Raw genomic sequence first — 21,115 nt, forward strand, 5'->3', positions numbered from 1 at the left:
TACGTCCTTCTGTTGCATTTTCGCATTTCCGTAATCAGAATAGGCCCCACCTTCTTCGTTGGTGTGCATGAATGGGGCGTCAACGACGTGACGGCCGTTACTGCGTGTAGGTGTTTGGCGAGACTGTTTGCTTTTCGTAAATAATTAAAGGCCCGGCCGATGCATTTCGCACCGAAGTGGAAAAATTAGGCATTTTTACCCGCTTTCGGAAGTGAACGAGATTCATTAAACATTGAAGTTTTTCTTAAAATTAAATAATTCCGAAAATCCATGACCGCGCTACTCGATTGTTTTAACCAATAAACGTAGCTGTGTGTGTGACGTCTTGCCCGCGCACTTTATGCTTGGCTTAGCGGGCCTCGAAATGGATATCGGAGGCACGCACCTCGCAACACGCGTGTTTGTTTACATATAGCTTTGTGACATCAGGATGGGCGGTGTCGGGAGTTCTGCGATGATAACCTCGTAATTTCTCAGCATGTCTTAAGGTACATGGAACATTTTACCAATTTAGTGGTGTCAGTTAGTCACGGATATGTCACAGTAAGTACTAACCGTATATGTTTTACATACGTTCACCTATTTTGTACACAGGCGGTCGATCATTGTGAAAAATTGTGTGAAGATTTATTTTTATTGAGACGTTCCAAGTGCCTGTGCTTTCATCAGTCTTGTACGTCAATGCACGTGCGTCAAGAGCCATAAACTCAACACAATTTCATCTCTGCATGTTATTGTTTACGCCTGAATGCGTGATTGATCATGCAGGGAGGGGGTGCATGTAAGAGGGAGACATTTTCTTTGGGGTTCCGAAAAACACAATTCTACTTGACAATTTCATGGGCCATTTCAATTGGACGCTCTGCATAATGGACCCCCAACAAGCCCTTTGACTGACTAGTCAAGAAATTTAAAGGTCTGTATATTGCTCTTATTTAGCCGCCGATAGTTCTTATTTAGAACAAAGTCTTCATTGTTATCTTCTAAAACTACAGACCATTCGCTGAACGCTGTGGAGACGTGCGCCGCGCTTCGAATTTGGCGCACGTCTCCACTGCGGACAGTGCTTCATACTTAAACATCCCCGCGGTCGCGTGCGCATATCCCGCGGAACTGCGCGTCTCATCCGCGCAGCACTCAGGATCAACAGCAAAGCTGTGCCACGCAATCTTGTATCATGTCTCTCGATCTGGATATATGTACACAATTCTAGTGGGGTTTGACGTCATAGGCATTACCTTTTATGTCTGAAATAAATATCTAATTAATGTTATAAAACTCAACTACAGTAGACCCAACTTAGAATAAGTTAACATTGTCTGAATTTACGATTTGATGCTGGTTACTCGTAACTTCAGACTGATATAAATTGCAGACTATTTTCTTGATTAATTGAGTCAATAAACTCCTGGATAAGGCTGAAGGCGTCATTAATCTGCTAATATTACTGAGCTGGTGCTGTTGCTACTGCTGCTGCTGCTGTGTGCTACTGCTCCTGCTGCTCCTGCTGACATTGCTGCTGATACTATATAGTCCGAGATTCCTCTAACCAATGCCCACACCGACGATTTTGGTGGATTTGGTGTGGGTTAGGTCAGAGCAACTACCACGCTACCAAATACGCTACTCTGTTGTTTCCCAAAATGCAGTTGGATGCACGATGGATGGCCGATGCATGTTGGAGGGAAATTGTAATATAGCAACAATTTTTCAAATCGAAATACGACTAAGGTAAAAGAGTACAAGTGCACTTACCAACGCGAGCAAGCATATAAGTTATCCAGTTTTCGATCTATGTGCGTCAGATCTTGATTGATAGCCCCAATTGTGAGTTTGGAGCGATGAAACAGCGATCCCGGGGGATCGGGAGAAAATTCCACGTTATTTGTATAGGCCAAGTTGCTTCTGACCTAACCTACACCAAATCGACCAAAATCGTCGGTGTGGGCATAATTGGTGCAGAGGAATCTCTGGACTACCTGATACTGGCTGCAACTCACTGCTGTTAGCTCACTGCTGCTGCTGCGCTACTGCTGCTACTGCGGGCTACTGCTCGCTAACTTGCTGCTCTACTGCTGGCTAGCTACTGGCTGCTACTACTACTGGCTACTGGCTGCTGCTGGCTAACTGCATGCTACTGCTACATGCTGGCTGGTGGTGGTGGTCGGTCCGTCGTGTGCGTGGCGGTGCTACTACTGCTGCTGCTGCTGATACTACTTGGGCTACTGCTGCTACTATTGTGACTGCTGGGACCGGTGTTGCTACTTGCTATTGTTGTTTTTGTATTTTTTGCTGCTGCTAAGTTTTGGTTTATAGTAGTTGTTGTTTGTCGTCGTCGTTGTTGTTGTCGTCGTTGTTGTTGTTGTTGTCGTCGTTGTTGTTGTTGTTGTCGTCGTCCGTTGTTTGTTATTGTCGTCCGTTGTTACTGCTGCTGCTCGCGACGCTACAAATAAGAAATGTGTATTGTTTGCACCAGTCACACAGCCACGCGTGCACGCGCGTGTACATACACACAGAGAGAGAGAGAGAGAGAGAGAGAGAGAGAGAGAGCGAGAGAGAGAAGAGAGAGAGAGAGAGAGAGAGAGAGAGAGAGAGAGAGGAGAGAGAGAGAGAGAAGGTCTGTGCGTGCTCTGCACGCTCATGGTTATCCTCGTCTATAGATCGACTCTCACTGTCTAGCGTCTGTAACTGTGAGCTACAGACATTCAATTAGCTCGCCAATCAGGCGGCAGCGCACTAAGAGCGCACGGACGCACGCTAACATACGTAAACGACAAGGTTGGTTTGGAGTGACTCGTAAGAAATAGCTATAGCTATAAATTATGACACTAAGAGTATTTCTATACGCGGATTAACAGCATATACTCTGCTGCTAACATGCTGCCAATATGCTGCGTATATTCTATACGCTGACATACAGCATACAGTTGTTGCTAAAAAGCAGCGGTTCCCCATAAATTTTTCGCATGCAATTTTAGCAAAGTTGCTGTAATTCTAATGGCGCCAGTTGTCTCTTCAACCCTGTGTGCCTCACACATTCACGTACGCTACTCTAGCTCGGCATCGTCGTACAGGAGAAAAGAGGCTATAGCTAGGTGCTCATGGCTCCAAGCCTTCGCACACACTAGCAGCAGAGTCACAGCCTGCTTGATTGCCTGTCGCTAAAGAATGATAATTGAAATTTCAATTTCCCTTTTCAAAGTCAGATAATTATCTTTATTTCTTGTCGGAATTGTAATTTGTAACATAAGTGACGTCTTTCACAGCGCTGCCACATCACCCGCAGCCATCTTCGCTCACTCGACATCATCTAGTCTCTAATGCACTCCCGATTTTTGCACAAGCCGGCACGACTGCAGTAATAGATCAAACGCACTGCACGTAATCATCTTTACATAATCATCGCGACGATGACACAGGCTGTTGCTAGGGGAGGCGCGCGGCATGACAGTGGTATGGAGACAAAGCAAAATACAATAGACTGACTTGCAGACTGAAGTTGAGCCAGATAAATTGCATCACTGAATCACTCGTGCACAACTTGTGTGTTCTGTATTCGTTTGTGTTTGCATGTGCATGTGTCCTACCTAACGATGTGTGTGCATCGCACATGCATGTAAACTTTGTTCGTGCATGCGTAGGTGTGTGTGCGCGTGTGTGTGTGTGTGTGTGTGTGCGTGCGTGTGTGTGTGTGCTGGCGTGCGTGTGCTGTGCGCGCGCGGCAGTGGTGCGTGTGCACGTGTAGCGTAGTGTGTGTGTTATGCGTGCGCGCGTTGGCGTGTGCTGCGTGCGTACGCGTGTGCGTGGCGTGCATGTTTGCGTGCGCGAATGAAGTTCAATTTAGATTACGAATTACACCTTATACCCCACTGGCACGTTGACCTTTGCCGCATTTATTCTTTATGTGTGTGATATGTTAGATACTGTGATTATCTTCTTATATATTAGGTTATCTACTGTTCTGTTCATTGCCGTTTTCTAGCAACCGTTAGTATTGTGCTTCTATATTCAATATATTAATACTATTCAATTCAGTTATTCAATTACAAGTTACTGAGTAAATTGGGGCTCATCCAGCAGGCTAACGTGTTTATTCCCTAAAATAGATGCCCCCTCATTAATGACTCTCGTGGCATTAGTTTTACTGCGCAGGTAAAGAGTTATCCCCTCGTTGCTATGACGATATGACGCGCCTTATGTTGTTATTCTGTTATAATTATTGTATCCCCCGCGACGAAGTCGGCGGGGATACCTATGGTTTCCATGTCTGGCCCAGCCGCCGCCGCTCGGGTCCGCCGCAGAGAATTTCCTTCCGTTCTGATAACTCGACCGCCTAAATTGCCAGCGTGACCCAAACATGGTCTAGCTTACACCAATCTTGGGGAGAGAGGTGCGCAGCGTAGCCACAAACCAGCGTCATTGCCACCTTTATTTGACATTGGACCTGACCAATGACCTTCATCATATTTTCCCTGCGGCTCTAAACGTCGGCCCTAATCTGACCTAGCGCGAGGCAAACTTCGTAATGACTTTACACATCTTGGGGAGAAGGTGTGTTGCGTACCAAAACCGCCTAAGGCAACCAATCTTTAACAATACTTTGCACATCTCAGGCAATTAAAGACAGTTGTGTAACAAACCTTTGTCTTTGGACTTATTTAAACTTTACCTACCTTCTATGTTCCTTACAGAGATATTCAGTTCATACTAGATCACTGGGGGACTCCATGTAATGTTGCGACAACTGCCATTTCTAGTTATGGCGTTGTTGTTTCGGTAGCAACTACAGTAAACCCGCAGTATTAAGAACATAGATTTGTCGCAAAGTAGGCCTCATATTTCTTATATAAAGTGTGCTTACTGAAAAAATGGAGGCATCACGGTATGCTTAAAATAGGGTTCCTTAAGGCATGAATATTTCCCATCGAGATATATTGCACACAAAGGACGAATGTCTACAGTAACTGCAGGCCTTGTGTGAGTTTTTAATAAGTAGCATTTACCTTATAGCGCAAAACGCGTATTAGTTTGTCGGCCATATCACATGCTAATTACTAGAAATGTCTATTGAAATCCGTAATTTGGTAATCTGGCGGACCAAGACGCTAAATTTTATTGCCACACAAAAAATAAGTCCATTGATTTCGGTTCGGTGACGCACATGTGCTACAGGTATGTTTGAGCGCCTGAATGTTGTCCTAGTAAAATTGTTTGCTAGTGGTTATTATTTGCCTAGTCTGCCACATTATTAATAAGTGTTCTTGTAAATCCTCAAGATCTTGCGTATATCTCATTTATTCGCCAGAATCCAAGAGTAAAAACCATAAACGTACAGGAATGCGCACTCAGACGCACAAAGATCGCAAATCACGTGACGGCGAGCAATTACGTGCGAAAAATGTTCCGGTGGCATATAATCTGTATGACACGCCTCGCCGTTACGGCCGTCATAGAGCCGCATACGCGTGGTTGAAACTGCTCAACAACGGATTTAATTTGACCGCGATTTCAATTGGATATTTCTTAGTAACGCAGCAGTGAATTGGGAGCAAAGCTAATACGGCGTTTGGCTATAAGGTATTGTAACTTATTAACAGGTACGCAAGGTGCCGTTATTGTGTAGCATTCGTTAAAATTGCATAATCAATGGTCATCTTATGCCTTTAATTGTTTCTAACTTTTAATATGTATAAGCTGTATATTGATTCGGCAAATTGTGTTTAAAAATTTTCTTACAAGGATCGCAATTTTTTGCTAATTAATACCCATGATGGGCTAGCAGTTAAGTTTTTCGCGTGCTTACTCCATCCCTGTATGATACAGTATGTATCCAAGGAAACAAACAATATGCAAAAAGATGATTGCGTGCCAACACAAAAGGTGTGCTACATATCATCGTATTGTTGAGCTTCGTCTTTTTTATTTTAACTGTGTTTCTTTTTAAGTCTTCAATCTGCATGGAAAATTAAGAACGCTACTTTAAAATTCTAGCCTAAAACCAGGTTCTTATGTAAAGGGGTCTAAATGGGGAATTTTAGGCCTAACAGGTTCTTAAAAATCTGATGTTCTTATACGCGGGTTTTTCCTTAAGCGACGCGCAGGTGTTTGAATCGAACGGATGGACTGATATTCCAGGACATGCTTTGATACCAGTGGTACTGGTGGAGGGCTGGCTCCTGTTACATAGAAGCTTGAAACCCGCACCTACTGCGCGTTTTCCCGAATCAACGTCTCATGTCACACGTGTACGTGCATTCGTGGATGAAACAGGATTTGTATGAAGCCACGTCGCGTCGCACTAAAGACCAAGACGCTCGTGTGAATTATCGTCGCGTTAGACAAATGAGAACTAAAGTCTACGGGTCGTTGCTGTTGACTAGGCTGCTAAGCGTGCAAATGACCGGAGCGCAATTTAGGGATGCCGGTGAATTCGTCAAGAGAGCGATTTTCGGTTGGCTTTCCGCAGCCGTCGCAAATGGACATAATTTGCTGCGGCGTCTATGTTGTCAGCGTGTCTGCAGCAAAAATAAATGGAATGAAATCACATGAAACGCCAATTATGTCAGGAAGAAATGGTGTCTGAGCGTTTTCCCGCGTACATCTGCGTGGAAAGCACTGTATTTAAAGCTGTTTGAGCGCAGCATGGTTTCTTTAACGTTCGGTCCCATTAATAATGCAGCATCACATTCTCATCATTGGCTCTCTTTCTTCCCGTCTGTCTTTCTTCCCCCCCCCTCTCTTCTCCCTTTTTCCGCTCCCCCTCTCTCTTATCGTCATAATAATAACAATAATAATAATAGATAATGTAATAATAAATTAATGATAATAATTATTCAACAAGATTCACCGAGCCTGAGGCGAATAACGGTTTTAGTATCATCGCCCAAGTGATTATAGGAAATAAACCGATAATTGTAACCGATAGGATACTGTAAAATTAGATGTAAACAAGTGTCGGCAACCATTTTGTGGTACCTCAAATTGGTACATTTCGGCAAATTTTGCCCCCAACAAACTCAACATATACCGTTAGGAAAACGGTAAACAAACCTTGTTGAACAGACTTTAGCCCAGAATTTACCCTGAGTCTCAAAACTTCTAATTTCACGTTCGAATCAACGGTAAAGAATTGTAATCTTTAGTTCCTGTACGACTGGGGTAATATAGACTGCCCCTGTTTAATTTGGGTGTTGCTATCCCCCGGGCGTGGAGGGAGGGTCACGTGATACAGTTGACGTATACTGCAAAATCATTACTCATGCGGTAACGCTAACTCCAACACCTCCAACGATAACCATAACACTAAACTGAACATATGTATATCGGAGCGCTTTATATAGGGGGTGTGATCCACAAAAATTAATCTATGGTGTGGGGACAGATATCATGATGCAAAAACCCTAACCCTAACCCTAACCCTATCCCTATCCCTATCCCTAACCCTAATCCTAACCCTAACCCTAACCCTAACCTTAACCTTAACCCTGACCCTAACCCTAATCCTAACACTATCCTAACACTAGTGCTGCCACGTTGCGGTAACCTCCCTCCACGCCCGGGGGATAGCATTACCCAATCCTAACACTATCCTAACACTAGTGCTGCCACGTTGCGGTAACCTCCCTCCACGCCCGGGGGATAGCATTACCCGTTTAATTTCTAATTAGGTAGTGCCTCGCCATCTGTTGGAAATCAGAGTAACAAAAACCAATAATAAGCTTGAATTTAACTACCTACCTTTAAATAGTTTAACTCTAAATTTTGTCACATCTTTGGTACTTTTGGGGACAGCATTTTCTTTAAATTTGTCAATTTCGGCTTCCGTAACATGCATTTACAAATCTTGGCGCCACTACAATGTAAACCCTAGAGGTAATTATCGAAAAATAATCACCTAGGTCTCGACCAATCAGCGCGCAGGATTTCCTATAATCACTCGGGCAATTATACTAATAATCATTATCATCAGTAGCAGCAGCAGAAACAACAACAACAACAACAACAACAACAACAACAACAACAACAACAACAACAACAACAGTGTTCGAAATAAGGAAAAAAAAATTGTCCGGCGGACAAGCTAACGGTACAAGATATTTTGCTTGTCCTGCCAAATTTTTCCTTGTCCTGATTAATAACATGGAAATATAATAAATGTGTAATACATTAAATCAAATAAAATTTTAGACCCAATACAACCGGAAATCAGTGACGAATTTCGTCGAGTTGTATCTAAAAGACGAATCGAAGATACGAAACGGACTGCAAAAATGGCGGCGGCCAGCGATGGTAGAAAATGATACAAAAATTGCTCTAAAAAGTTGCTCTATAAAAAGCTGCTTGTCCACCGGACATTAGCTACTGGACCTACTTGTCCTCCGTGGAAATGGACAAGTGAGGACAAACGGATAGCCCGTATTTCGAACACTGACAACAGCAGCAGCAGCAGTAGTAACAGCAGCAACAGCAGCAACAGCAGCAACAGCAGCAACAGCAGTAGTAATAACAGCAACAGTAATAGCAGTAGGGGCAGTAGGAGCAGCAGTATAGCAGTAGTAGCAGTAGCAGCATGCAGCAGTAGGAGCACCGGCTCCTCATGCAGTCTCTCTTACTTGTTAGTCATCTTCTGCCGTGAGCCGATACTGTAATGACGTATATATCGAATTATTTAACCTAGTATAAAACCTAGTTAGTATTAACTTAAGCAGCATAACGTCATAGGTTATTTTAGTCAAATAGCAGTCAAGGCAACAAGAGAAGGACGCCACCCAGCCATCCTAAGAAACTGAGTTACTGGAACACGAGTAAAAGTTATCACCCACAATGACAGGTTGACATTTTAGCACCTAAACAAGGCCGAGAGAAACACGTCACAGTTTGATGTCGCATACCGACTCATGATAAACAATTAAACAACGAACACCGCCGACAAATATGAACTATGTGAACTATGGGGACATGAATCGAACTGCCGCGATTCCCAAGGACTTCTAGAAGCTTCTGCTGCTGTTTCCACGCCAGATTCAAGAAGTGTCCACAGCTTCTCACCTTCAGTTACCCATAAAAGTGTTGGAGATGACGACACGTCTTGCACCACCATCGTCAACAACGCCTTGCATGACCACGCTCGGGCCACGCATGCCTCCAGATGCATAAATACCGACCGATTTGGACAGAAAGACGGAGACAGTTCCACGGTACCTGACAGTTCACGACGCTGTCAGCAACCGCACTGCTCTCACCCGCTCTCGCCACCGTCACCGTCGCCGCCGGATTCGTTCGAGTTGAGGACCTGCCTGCTGCCTGCTGCCTGCTGCCTGCTGCCTGCTGCCTGCTACTTATAGGTCGTAAGATATGAACAGGAGTAGATAATAGGGCCTATTATATCTACTCCTGATATGAACCATTTGTAAAGCCCGCCGCACACGGTGAACTATCTGCTGAGCCAACGGCTCAGCAGATAGCTCAGCGTGTGCGCGCAGATTCTGCACGATTATTGGCCTCGCGTGGCTGTGAGACCGATATCTATCGTATTTGATATTTGTGGCCACGCGAGGCCAGAAACTCAGCGTGTGCGGTCTCCGTGAGCCACAAATATTTACCGACCAATGAAAGCGCAGGAATAGGGCATGTGGTTTAAAATGTCGGCGCCCACTGAACAGCAGAAAACTCTACTTTTCTGTAGATTCTGTGATTGTGCACGTACACGTGCGTGCGTGCGTGTGTGCAACGCGTATTTGCTTGTTGGCCTGCGTAGCCACCTATGTATTGTATAAGACTAGAGTAACTGTAATAATTCTGTGGTTATAGCATTATACTGCCTACAGCTTTAGTGCAATAGCACATGTATCTACTGTTCGCGAACCTGGTCACACTATACGATCACACGTGCCTGTTATACGTAACACACGAGCTTCGCTATAATACTCCCCTAATAGGAATAATCTCAGAACATAGCCTCTTGAACCTAAACGTGATATAGCGCATGTAAGCCACATTGCGTGTCAGGACAGCTCTCTTGCTGTGTGTTGTCGTTCTCGCGTCCATAAATTGTCGCGATAAGTGCGCGCAGCTTTGCGAGCATTGCGGTTTACCGCAAGACAATTACCACAAGGGCATTGTCACACCCCCGGCAGCTGCGATTGATTATCTGCCACCGCTGAATCATAAAAGCAATAGACCCCCTCCCACTACCACCACACACGCGCGCGCACACACACACGCACACGCACACACTACCACCATCGACTGCTGCCGCCATGCACCTTCTCTAAGAGCTTGTCACAGCCGCCATTCTTATTTGCCATCGCCACTGATCATCGCTCATTCGAAATAAATCCTAGCCACGCGTTTTGTTGTTTGGTTACTTGTGTCGTAGTCCCGTGGTCATAGATTCATGTATATTAAATGAACGTGGAAATAGGTCAAATGGGCAAACGGGACCTTAGAAATGAGATATTAGCGCCTTATGACCAATAAGTAGATTCTAAATTACGTGTGTATGTGACTGTACTATATGCACAGTTACATGTTTGGCTGTTATACAATACCAAGACTATGTACTATACATTATTATTCCTGGGCGTGTGCGCTTAGTATCAAGACGATGCCCTACGATACGGCACATATTGTATGGCCAATGCCCATAAGCTCTGCGGCTACGGTCATACATCACGGAAAATTCCGCCAACAAATTAGTATGGGACGTTTCGCATCAAACACTAATAATACCTATGTGTTATGAGCTCTTCTCCATATTGCTGTTACCATGCAACTGTCAGTCGGACAGTTAGATGCCAGTGTAGCAGCTAGTGCTCTTGTCAGGAGGCAGTGAGTGAGCATCTACAGGACGCAGGAGAACCTAGAGAGTAACATCATAGCAAAATTTCTATGCTGGACTCTTGATTATAATCAACAGGCCCAGGTGTTTATGCCGCAGTGAGACGCAAGCTCGCGGCTCTAAGAAAATACATTTTCGTTTGAGAAACGAATCGGGACTAGGTAGATGAGGGTGGAGAGAGAGCCTACGCGAACTATCAGCGGCGTTGTTGTCCTGATATGAAGGCCGCATGTCTGACTCGCCTGTCTTACATTCACCAGACACCTGTACCAGTGCTGTACTTGATAGGCTGCAAATTTACACGCGTGTCGCGGCGTCTTATCTGGTTGAGAGCATGCAGCTGTCTATAGGCGATTATTATTACTTGCGTACTCGTCCCTTGGACGTAGATTTTACCGTCCTCTTGCGTATAAGGCAGTCGATTTGTCCAACCCCCATGTTGTTCTGTCATCTCTCGTCTCGTCAGTCACTGATGGCGGGGCGATCGGGGCTTGAATGGATGACAGTAGAATGACTCATGCTGTCTTCTCCTGCGCGTTGTTGAGTGACTTATTTGCATTGGGTGATTTTGTACTGGATTCCTTTCGCAGTCTATATGCGCTCGTGCATGTTGCCTCTCCCCGGGCATCCCTTCTCCACACATCGGCCAGCGTACTTCGCTTATTACATACACTATATGAGGAGGATGACTCACTCATTCATAGCTTCGGTAGCTATGTTATGAGAGTATAATCAATGATTATTAATCATAAACGTTTGAGAAATCACCTACCGCGTATAATATATGTGGTTTGAGGGAGAACCTCGTTTCAACTTTATATTGCAATCGTAGGTCGAAACTAACGCCCCTACAAAAACTAAAAACTAATCATAAACATAAACTAAAAAAAACAGAATAATATCCGTTTTTCGCCTAAGATATAGAAATTAATCGTCACTGACTTGCAATATTGAGTGACAGATAGGCATTCTTAGATGATCAGTACTGGATGACAATTATCTTTCCATTTTCGCTTTCCATTGAAACGTATTTAACAAAACGTCTGGCGAACGAATGATGCTTCTATTATGATCCGCCCCCCCCCCATGCGACAGTTTGCATGTAGCAATTACTGAACCAAGACTGTAGGTGATATATCGACGCAATTTATGCCAGGCGTTAGTCAGTCTCTGGTGACCACGGTGCCATGGCCGACGTCTTCTAAATAGGACAGGCGATATATAATAATATCAGAAGCGAATAATAGACGTCGGCCGTAATATAATAATAATGTGTATATAATGGGTAGACATATATTTATATTTACATATGTCGTGCATAAACATAACTTTATCTAAGCATATATAGGAAATGATAACTGGACAATGTAATAAGTCAGCTTGTCCTGTTTGGCGATATCTCTGGTAATATCACGTGTGTTTTCGAGCTTCGATAAAGAGGCAACCCATTAATCTTACTATTCTTAGCCAGCTCCTGCTGCTAGGAGTGAAGAGAGAGAAGGGGGGACAGACCAGCGCGACAGACGATTTATGTTAGCGCTTTACTGAAGCAAAGTACATCAGGTTTGCACGACAAATAGAGATGGATATATAGGCATTGTTTTGCCACACTGATAAATGCACAGCAAATCGCTGTTTATTCGATTCGTAGATAATTTATTTGTGGCTTGTGTTGTGATCCCATTTCAGGCCATTGTTAAAAGATTTACTGTTTGCAGTAAACAGAATCTTTGCAACGCAGATGTGGGTATAAACAACGAGGATGGTACGCCTTTTGCACACGTACTAGCTGTACTCATATACTTAGATAACAATTTGAATTATGAATTAACATGATCATAATGGACCACTCAATGCCATACAATAAATTTTTAAATGCAGCTTAAAATATATATATTTGATTGCTTACGGATAGCTGAAGGAAATGAGCAGTAGCGCTGCCAGTTTAAAAAAAGCCAAGCAAACTGAATTTTTTTAATGGTGATCTGTTACACCTTAAAAGCGATAAAAGTTTTTGGTCTGAATTAAATTTCTACAAAGAAAGGCTGTAAGCCTCGAATCATGTTTTATTTACTCTAACTATACTACTGCCGTTTTTGTAGGCCTGGTGCCACGAGAAGTGTGTCTTTACTGTGCAAGAGTGCATGTCGATTCCGTAGAGAAATTGCGAATGGTGACAGGTGTTCCCCAGTTTGCCTTCCCGAGTGCAAACTGTTGTATCCTGTTTCCAGAGTTGTTAAAGTTTTGTTAGCCACGCACAAACTATTGATTCAATCGAATACTAGTACTGCCCGTAGTATATTGCTGAAAATAGTGACATGGAGATCGATCCGTGTTGATCAATTACTCTGGGCAAGGCTGCAGGGAAAGCAGGAGTGAAAGTGTAATGCATGTAGACATGGGTGTGTCGAAACTGAATGCGAATTTTCGGAAGTACAACTTCTGGGGATTTTGAAAGCAGGCAATTTAAATGTCCATAAAATCAGAACTGTACTATGTCAATTAAGTCGAGCTAACAAGAATTTTATAGAAATTCTAACTTACATTTCTGCGCAAAGTTATTGTATTGATACGATAAGATCAAGTATGCCATTAATTGCTCTTATATGTACAGTGTGTTGCTTATGTTCGTTTAATATTACCAATAATTGCCCAGTCTCTCATCTGGTATACGTGTGCCATTGTCAATTAATGATCAACGAAACGACACCGGAGTAAAATTAGAAGCAGCAACCCAATAAAGCATCACTGAAATGTTGGCTTTCTATGCTGAAACGACAGCATCCGCAAGAACCAATGTTTTTTGGAGAAACCGCTCTACGACTATGAAAGATTTCGGGCTAGCCATAGTCAATTTGTTTGCCGTGTTGTCAAAGGCATGTCTGGGTTTTCTATAAACCGACCAGGCTCTCCGACTGTTACACGACGGAGGGGACGACTGTTACCTCGGCCGACTGTTACCGGACGACTGTTACCTCTCGCCACGTAGTGTTAAGCGAGATGGGAACTTGTGGCTAGGTTTTCTACTGCTTAATTATTAACGGTGAACGTGGGTAAAGAATGTGTGCGCAAGGAAAAAGAAAAAAGGCTATTTCCAGCTCGCTGTCAGTCACTTGACTTCTACGTGTGACTATTGAGAACAGTTCAAAACAAGAAAAGATCGTCTGGGGGGGGGGGTTGCTTCGCACTCATTAAAACTGTTGGGACCAGTAACTTTTGACATCATTTGATCCAATTTCTGTCAAACAGACTCTCTGTGTGCAGTTGCGCCTACTCCAAATGTTAGAACACACATGTGCATTGCTCTAAGACCCGTTCTTACTATTCTTTTTCCTGCATAAAAAAAATAAAAATAAAAAAATGTAAAAAATAAATAAAAATGAAGAAATAAAAAGAAGAACACGTCTAACTAATAAACAGCCCAATGGGGTAAAATAATGGTTGGTAAAACATGAGAACGGGAAAGGTGTTTGAGACCCTCACTTTAAAGCATCGTTCAACCCCTGTGCATGAGTTGTTGTTGCACTAACAATTAAGTCACTGTTTATGAGTTCATAATTTCTGTACATTAACCTAGTGAAAAATATTTCGATTGCCTTATTAAGTTACTAGCGGGATACCCGGCGTTGCCCCGGGAAATCAGTGGCGTTACTCAGTTGGTGACCGCTTGGTTGAAAGGAAAATACCCCAAAAAATCTAACTATCTATCTATCCATGCATGCATGCATCCATCCATTCCATGCCATGCCATCCCATCCCATCCCACTGCATCCCATCCCATCCCATATCCCATCCCATGCCATCCCATGCCATCCCATAACATGCCATGCCATCCCATCCCATCGCATCGCATCCCATTCCATCCCATCCCATCCCATCCCAAACAGTAAAAAATAATAAGAAATCAAAAGATAAAAGACATTAAAAATAAAAAATAAAAGTAAAATAGTAAAAATAATACATACTAAAGAGGTAGGTAAAGGGAAAAAAAGGAAGAAAAGGGGAAAATAAGTTCCCCAGCCGGGACTCGAACCCGGAATCCCGGTGTAGGAGACAGATGTTCTAGCGATTAGGCCACTGCGCCGTTAAGGGTATACACCATAGATTCACACGTACGTGATGTTAATCTGTACGCACCACCATCTATTGATAAATAGAATTTTTATCAATTTTAAACTTTTTAACTTTTTGCTCCCAGACGTGCTGATTCTGAAAATATCTTTAGTTTTCCTCTAAGTTGCGTAGTTCTCTAGTTATGCGAGTATGGACTAATTCGGCTGAACAACTATATATATATAGATTTTCCTCTAGGCTGCGTAGTTCTCTAGTTATGCGAGTACGGACTAATTCGGCTGAACAACTTTATATATATAGATTATATCAGTAGCAGATCACTAGAATCACTCCTTCTAATCATCTACTCCCTGATTATATTCATGTACAATGTTTGCCCTTGTAGCAATTAGACAAATAAAGGGGATTTTTGGCTACAAACATGCCATGAAGTGGTTACTATACCGATAAATAGGGTTAATGCAAGCTTGCTTAATTTCTGCAGGACGTAAGGACATAGCTATGGAGCTGTACAAGCGTGGCATTGCTGAGCTGCACTGTGGCATCGCTATCAACGTGTCTGGTACCGGCAGTCACAGGGAGCGAGCGCAGCGGCTGAAGGAGAAGATGCGAGCGAATCTACAGATGGCTCTTGACAGACTGGACTACCTAGGTATCCAGCTTGTGTCACTTGTATTCCTGTCACAAGCACCTCACTGTCACTTCTCTCCACTCTACCAGCGTCTAGTTAGTTCAGTTGTGCATTACTGTTGCTCTGGGTTTTTTTCATAATTTTTTTCTCATTAATCTTTCATAATTTTTTTTTTATCAATTGTTTTCATAAGCAAGAAATGGTATGGAGAACATGAATGTGATTTGTTTATGCAGCACTATTGTGGTAATGCCATATAATGATAGTCTCACGCTGGCTCAGCTGCTCCCCACTTCCAGCAGTTATGCACTTGATGAACGTAAAATGTCTTGCATGGGTCAGTATTTATGTGGTCTACACGTGTGTGTGTGTGTGTATCTAGTAATTAGTTGTGCAATATTTTGGTTGCTTTTCATTGTGCGCATGTCTCTCTTCTTTTCTCTTTTTCTAGAGCAATTAGAGCTGGTAAAACGTTTAGAGGAAGGCACACTAGATGACTCATTGTACGCGGTGTACACGCAGTGTAGCGGGGCTCATAATGCTAAGACGAAGTCAAAAAACACCTGTAGACCGCACGTGATGCAGAGCAGTCCAAAAACGCCTGTAAGCGTGATTCGGAGTAAAAGTGAAACGAGGAGTGGCGACAGGAAAGCTGCTGCACCTGCCGCCGTGCACAGTAAGTGGGCGGGAAAAGGCGTCACGTCTACCGCTGCAGCTTCTGCAGGTAAACAGACAGCGACTGAGTTTGCCTTCGCTTCTGCCACGTCGGTTGGAGCGTGAATGAGAAGCAGTGGGAAGTAGAGAACAATGCGAGGCTGCATCAGTCGTGTGTGCTTTTGATCTTCAATTTCGATTTCCACGTTTTGGCATGTGTGCAACTAGTGAATGGGCTAGGAAATATAGAAACTCTACTTTGCTGCATTGTACATGTACAGTCTGATAGCAGACGATCCATACACTAAACATTCGACAATTTAAAGACGCTTAATTATCTACTTCGCATATATGCACACAACTAAGAAAGAAATCCAATGCAATACTCATAAACGCGCACTCACTAGCATGCACACCCACATACCTGAACTCATGCACACTCACATGCACGCACTTCCGTACGGTTTTGCATAGGACAGAAGTCTTTCCTCATACAACTAACTTACAAGAACAACCAATAGTACGGTGAAGTCCAACCAGCAAGTTATGTAGTCTGTATATAACTTCACTGCCAGCTGCACTTTGTTTTGGACTAATTTTATGTTTCTAGTTAGTTATAGTCTTAGGTTATCTGGTAGGGGCACGTGTGTTAACTCTTTGTAATAGTCTGTTTATTTGATTATGTTTTGTGTTATTTAATCGTGTTTATATTATTTACATGCAATATCGATTTACTATGTCGGTTCGTACCAGCATCAAATAGGCATCATATATGTAAAATTTATTATGCATAATTATGAATTTGTGTAAATTTATTTCACCAGTGCAATAAATACATGTGGTAAGGACATAAAAAATGTGGCAGAACCCAATTGCGATCATAGAGTGTGTAAAATGAATGGCGGTCGAATAGACAAAAAAAAGGGGCGAAGAATAAGTGAAAAGGAAAGATGGGGTGTTATATAGAAAAGAGTAAAGGGTGGATAAATACAGTTAACTCCCCCAATACCAACTACTCTCAGGACCATCCATTTAGCTCGTTTTTTTGTGAAGTTTTCTTTATACGTGGCGGGTAGGGGGGTCACCTTACATTCCTCAGATGGTGTAAAAACTTGAAAAATTGTTCAGTTTAACGTGAGGTTCGGTTTTGAGGACGTTCGGAATTTGGAGAGTTGACTGTATAGAACCAGAGAGAGGAGCGAGTGAGTGAGATATATGTAAAACGACAGATGGGAAGAGAGAGCCAGCGAAAGAGAGAGAAAGAAAAGTGGGAAGAGCAAGAGAGAGGAGGGAGAAAGGGATGGGGAGAGACAGAGGGATTGGCAAAGCAAGAGCAGGTCATAGGCTTAAAGAGAGAGGAGGGATGTTTATAGAGAGGGTGTAGAACGACCCCATCATAGCCGACGAGAAGAAAAAAACAGAAAGGAGAGAGAGAGCCAGAGAGAGAGCCAGAGAGAGAGAGAGAGAGAGACAGAGCAGAGAAAGGGAGAAGAGAGAGAGAGAGAAGAGAGAGAGAGAGAGAGCGAGAGAGAGAGAGCGAGATGGATCGAAGGAGGGAGATAAGGCCAGATAAGGGAATTGCATGAGAGGTAGGAGGAACAATACCGAATAGGGTAGCTCTGCAGTCTGAACTACTGAGCGGGCAGCAGATATATTAAAATATTTCGATATGTGATTGTATTCATATGAGAGTCTAACGGATTAGAAAACGTGCTTGTGAGGTCTAGCACCTTCAAGAATTCTGCAGATGCAGTCAGCCTTGTTGTCTGAGAGACGACCTATTGATTATTATGCAGCAGCAGTTACCTGGAGCAAGAGCAATTGATGACGATTGCAGGCAGTTATTGTCCTAAACGTATGTTTCCTACTTACTACTGCCATGAGTTAATACGTGCTTTTCGATAAAAGACGGAAGCTTCTGCCAAGGTAGTTCTGCCTGTGTAGGTACAGGTACCTGTAGCAGGAGTGCAGTGACTGCACGGGTAGAGCTACTGTCATCAAGACAGATGTTTAGTGGCAATAATAATAGACTAATTTGTGCTGTCGTGTATTTATACAGTTGAATGAAATGCCCACAGATTGACATGGATTTTGATGGAGGCATCACACAGTTAGTGTACTGGCTTTTGTCAGGTTGCGTTGCGTGGCATGGCTATTTCCTGCTAAAAGCTTGTCGTTATGTGCTAGATCAGCAGTATCCCGAGTTTCAATGTAATCTTTTTCTAGACTGTGATAATTGCTTAAGAGTGTTCTGCAGGGTTCCTTCTGAGGGAAAATTAGACTAAGGAGGTAATGGCCAGTTTGGGGAAAAACGTGCATGATGGATTCAAAGGCGTGCCACGGGCACGCATGCGGACGCTGCAGGCGGATGCGGGGGGGTGTTAGGTTGTTCTCCCAGCAAAATTTAAAAAATTTGAATTTCTTAGACTGCATTTGAGGCACTCTGAAAATAGAATTTCACTTGCCACATGACTCAGTAAACGCACATGGCAATCTAAATATGCCAGAAGCACGTGGTGATTTATATATTTTCAGGTTGACACTATTTTGACAACGGTGGGTAAATACAGGAACATTTTCACAACGGCGATGTTAAATTTGACAACGGCGGTGCGCCACTGTGCCTCATGTATAAGAAACCCTGTTCTGTCAGAATTCCTTAAATAGTAAACATTACCTTTGGTGGCATGTTTCCTTAAGTGACTGTTTTACTGTTCCTTATATAACTTCTATGAACAATTTACATAGAGGTTTTAATGCTCTAATCAGAAATCAGTGCTATTTTACAGAAAAGAATCTACTTTTTAATTATTATTCTAGCTACTGCAACCACAAAATCAGAGGGAAGGGGTGGAGTCCATCATACACTCACCAATAAAAGTCAAAGCTTGCCACGAACCAAGCCCACCGTTGCATCACGGAGTCCACTGACACAGCGTCGTATGTGCCCACCATCACCATCTTCTGGGGTCAGGAGGAACTATTCACAACCAACCGTGGCTACTACTGGCAAGGTATAGGATGTAATGAGAGGGGGAGAGGGAAAGAGAGTAGAGGAGGGAAAAGGGAGGAAGAAACATATAGACAGAGACTGCAAATGAGACCTGAGGAGGGAAATTGAGGAACTGAAGGAGAGGAGGGAAATAGAAATAGAAAGAAAAAATCAACACTTGAGTGTTTACTTGTGAAACGATGCTGTCGCAAGCATCCACATCTAATGCTCACACATACGTGAGGCTCACAACTCTAGCTGCCATGCGTCACCCGACACCCTCGCATACGTTGTGACTCACTCTCACATGCTCCTTCCTCGATGCATTATCTGACTTTGATGCGACTCGCTCTCATACGCTCCTGCCTCGGTGCGTTATTTGACTTTGACGTGACTTGTTTTCACACGCTCCTTCCTCGGTGCATTATTTGACTTTGACAAAACTCGCTCTCACACGCTCCTGCCTCACGGTGCGTTATTTGTTTTTAACGTGACTCACTGTCACACGCTCCTATCTCACAGTATGTAACTTGAGTTTTACGTGACTTGCTCTCGCACGCTCCTGCCTCACGGTGTGTTACAGGTAAAGGGTTCTCCAGCGCGAGCGACACGTGCAGGACGCATTGAGAAGAAGCCGCGTGCACTGAAGAACGTGGACTCTAAGCTGGCCAACGTGATCCTGGATGAAGTCGTCGATTCCGGCCCCACCATCTACTTCACCGACGTCGGTAACGAGCATTCTGTTGTCGTTAATGGCCGTGTGATTAGTGCTCTGCGTGCGCGTGTGTGGGTGTGTGTGTGTGTGTGTGTGTGGGTGTGTGTGTGTGTGCGCGCGCACGTGCGTGTGTACGTGTCTGTGTGTGGCTGGCTATATGAGTGCAAAAGTAAGTGTTTATTTGTGTGTACATGAGTGTGTATGCGTGTGTACGTAATGTGAAAACGTATGTCACGGTAAGTACTGTTACTTTCTCTCTCCCTCTCTCTGTCTCTCACTCTCTCTCCCCCTCTATCTATCTATCTATCTATCTATCTATCTATCTATCTATCTATCTATCTATCTATCTATCTATGTCGCGTGCGTGCGTTCTTTCTTCTCTTCTATCTCTCTCCTCTCTCTCCCTCCCACATGCCCTCCCTCTTCCCTATCTCTCTTGTTCTCTTGCTATCTCTTTCACTTGTGCTAATAGTACAAGTTACAAGCCCCTGCACAATTATCATTCCAGTCATATATGGTACAGTCTACTCTCAACAAAGGCTAATTTGCCTTGTTTGTTGTACCTCAACCATTAAAATCAGGCCATCATGCCAACTAAATATTTTTCTATTTTATTTGACTTGCTGGTTAATTACATTAATCTTACTATAGTATTCACCTAGAAAATTAAAAATGACAATCGGTGTCCACATGCTGATCTACCTATAAAATCAGTTGTCATTTACTAAGTTGTTACTGCAAACAGGAAATCGTTTAATGGTCGTCTGGATGGCTGTGGTGGAGCTGGCATTCATCGTCATCAGTTTTTGTATGTTGCTATTTCAGCTGGTCAGGAAATGGCCAAGCAAGCTCTGCAGGAGATTGTCATACTTCCTTCCATCAGACCTGAGGTATGCTAGGCACTAAGTTAGCTTTAGCTAATAGCCGCAGGCATGACTAACGTGTATGTGCATAACAGGCATGCATTCTGCTGTCAGTACATGTGCAGGGCCGTTGCCTGCAGGGGGCAAGGGGGGGCAGCTGCCCCCTAGATTTTGGAGCAAAATTTTAATAAAAAGTTCTACTAAAAGAGAATTGTCGTAGTCATAATGATGGCTGAAAATGTACTCAAAGGTGCCTCAAATACCATCTCCTGCAATCTACATTTTCAAAATCTTCTGTGGGAGGGCCCCCAGACCCCCTACTTGTTTCTCACCCCCTCCTTGAAAT

At 43.4% G+C, this 21,115-nt stretch overlaps 1 protein-coding gene across 3 annotated transcripts in view; it reads left to right on the forward strand.

Annotated features, from left to right (window-relative positions):
• Positions 1 to 21,115, forward strand: part of LOC106805961 (spastin-like) — a gene marked incomplete at its 5' end in the record, with an annotated part of 40,884 nt that overhangs the window by 12,370 nt on the left and 7,399 nt on the right. The window contains 5 exon segments of one of the 3 annotated variants that reach the window (XM_014807767.1): positions 15,399 to 15,566; positions 15,997 to 16,269; positions 19,020 to 19,213; positions 19,775 to 19,919; positions 20,732 to 20,796. In XM_014807767.1, coding sequence (XP_014663253.1) covers positions 15,399 to 15,566; positions 15,997 to 16,269; positions 19,020 to 19,213; positions 19,775 to 19,919; positions 20,732 to 20,796 — 845 coding nt within the window. 3 annotated transcript variants of the gene reach the window in all.

This window comes from Priapulus caudatus, unplaced genomic scaffold, assembly GCF_000485595.1.
Source record: "Priapulus caudatus unplaced genomic scaffold, Priapulus_caudatus-5.0.1 Scaffold134, whole genome shotgun sequence".
In the NCBI taxonomy this organism is placed as follows: Eukaryota; Metazoa; Priapulida; class Priapulimorpha; order Priapulimorphida; family Priapulidae; genus Priapulus; species Priapulus caudatus.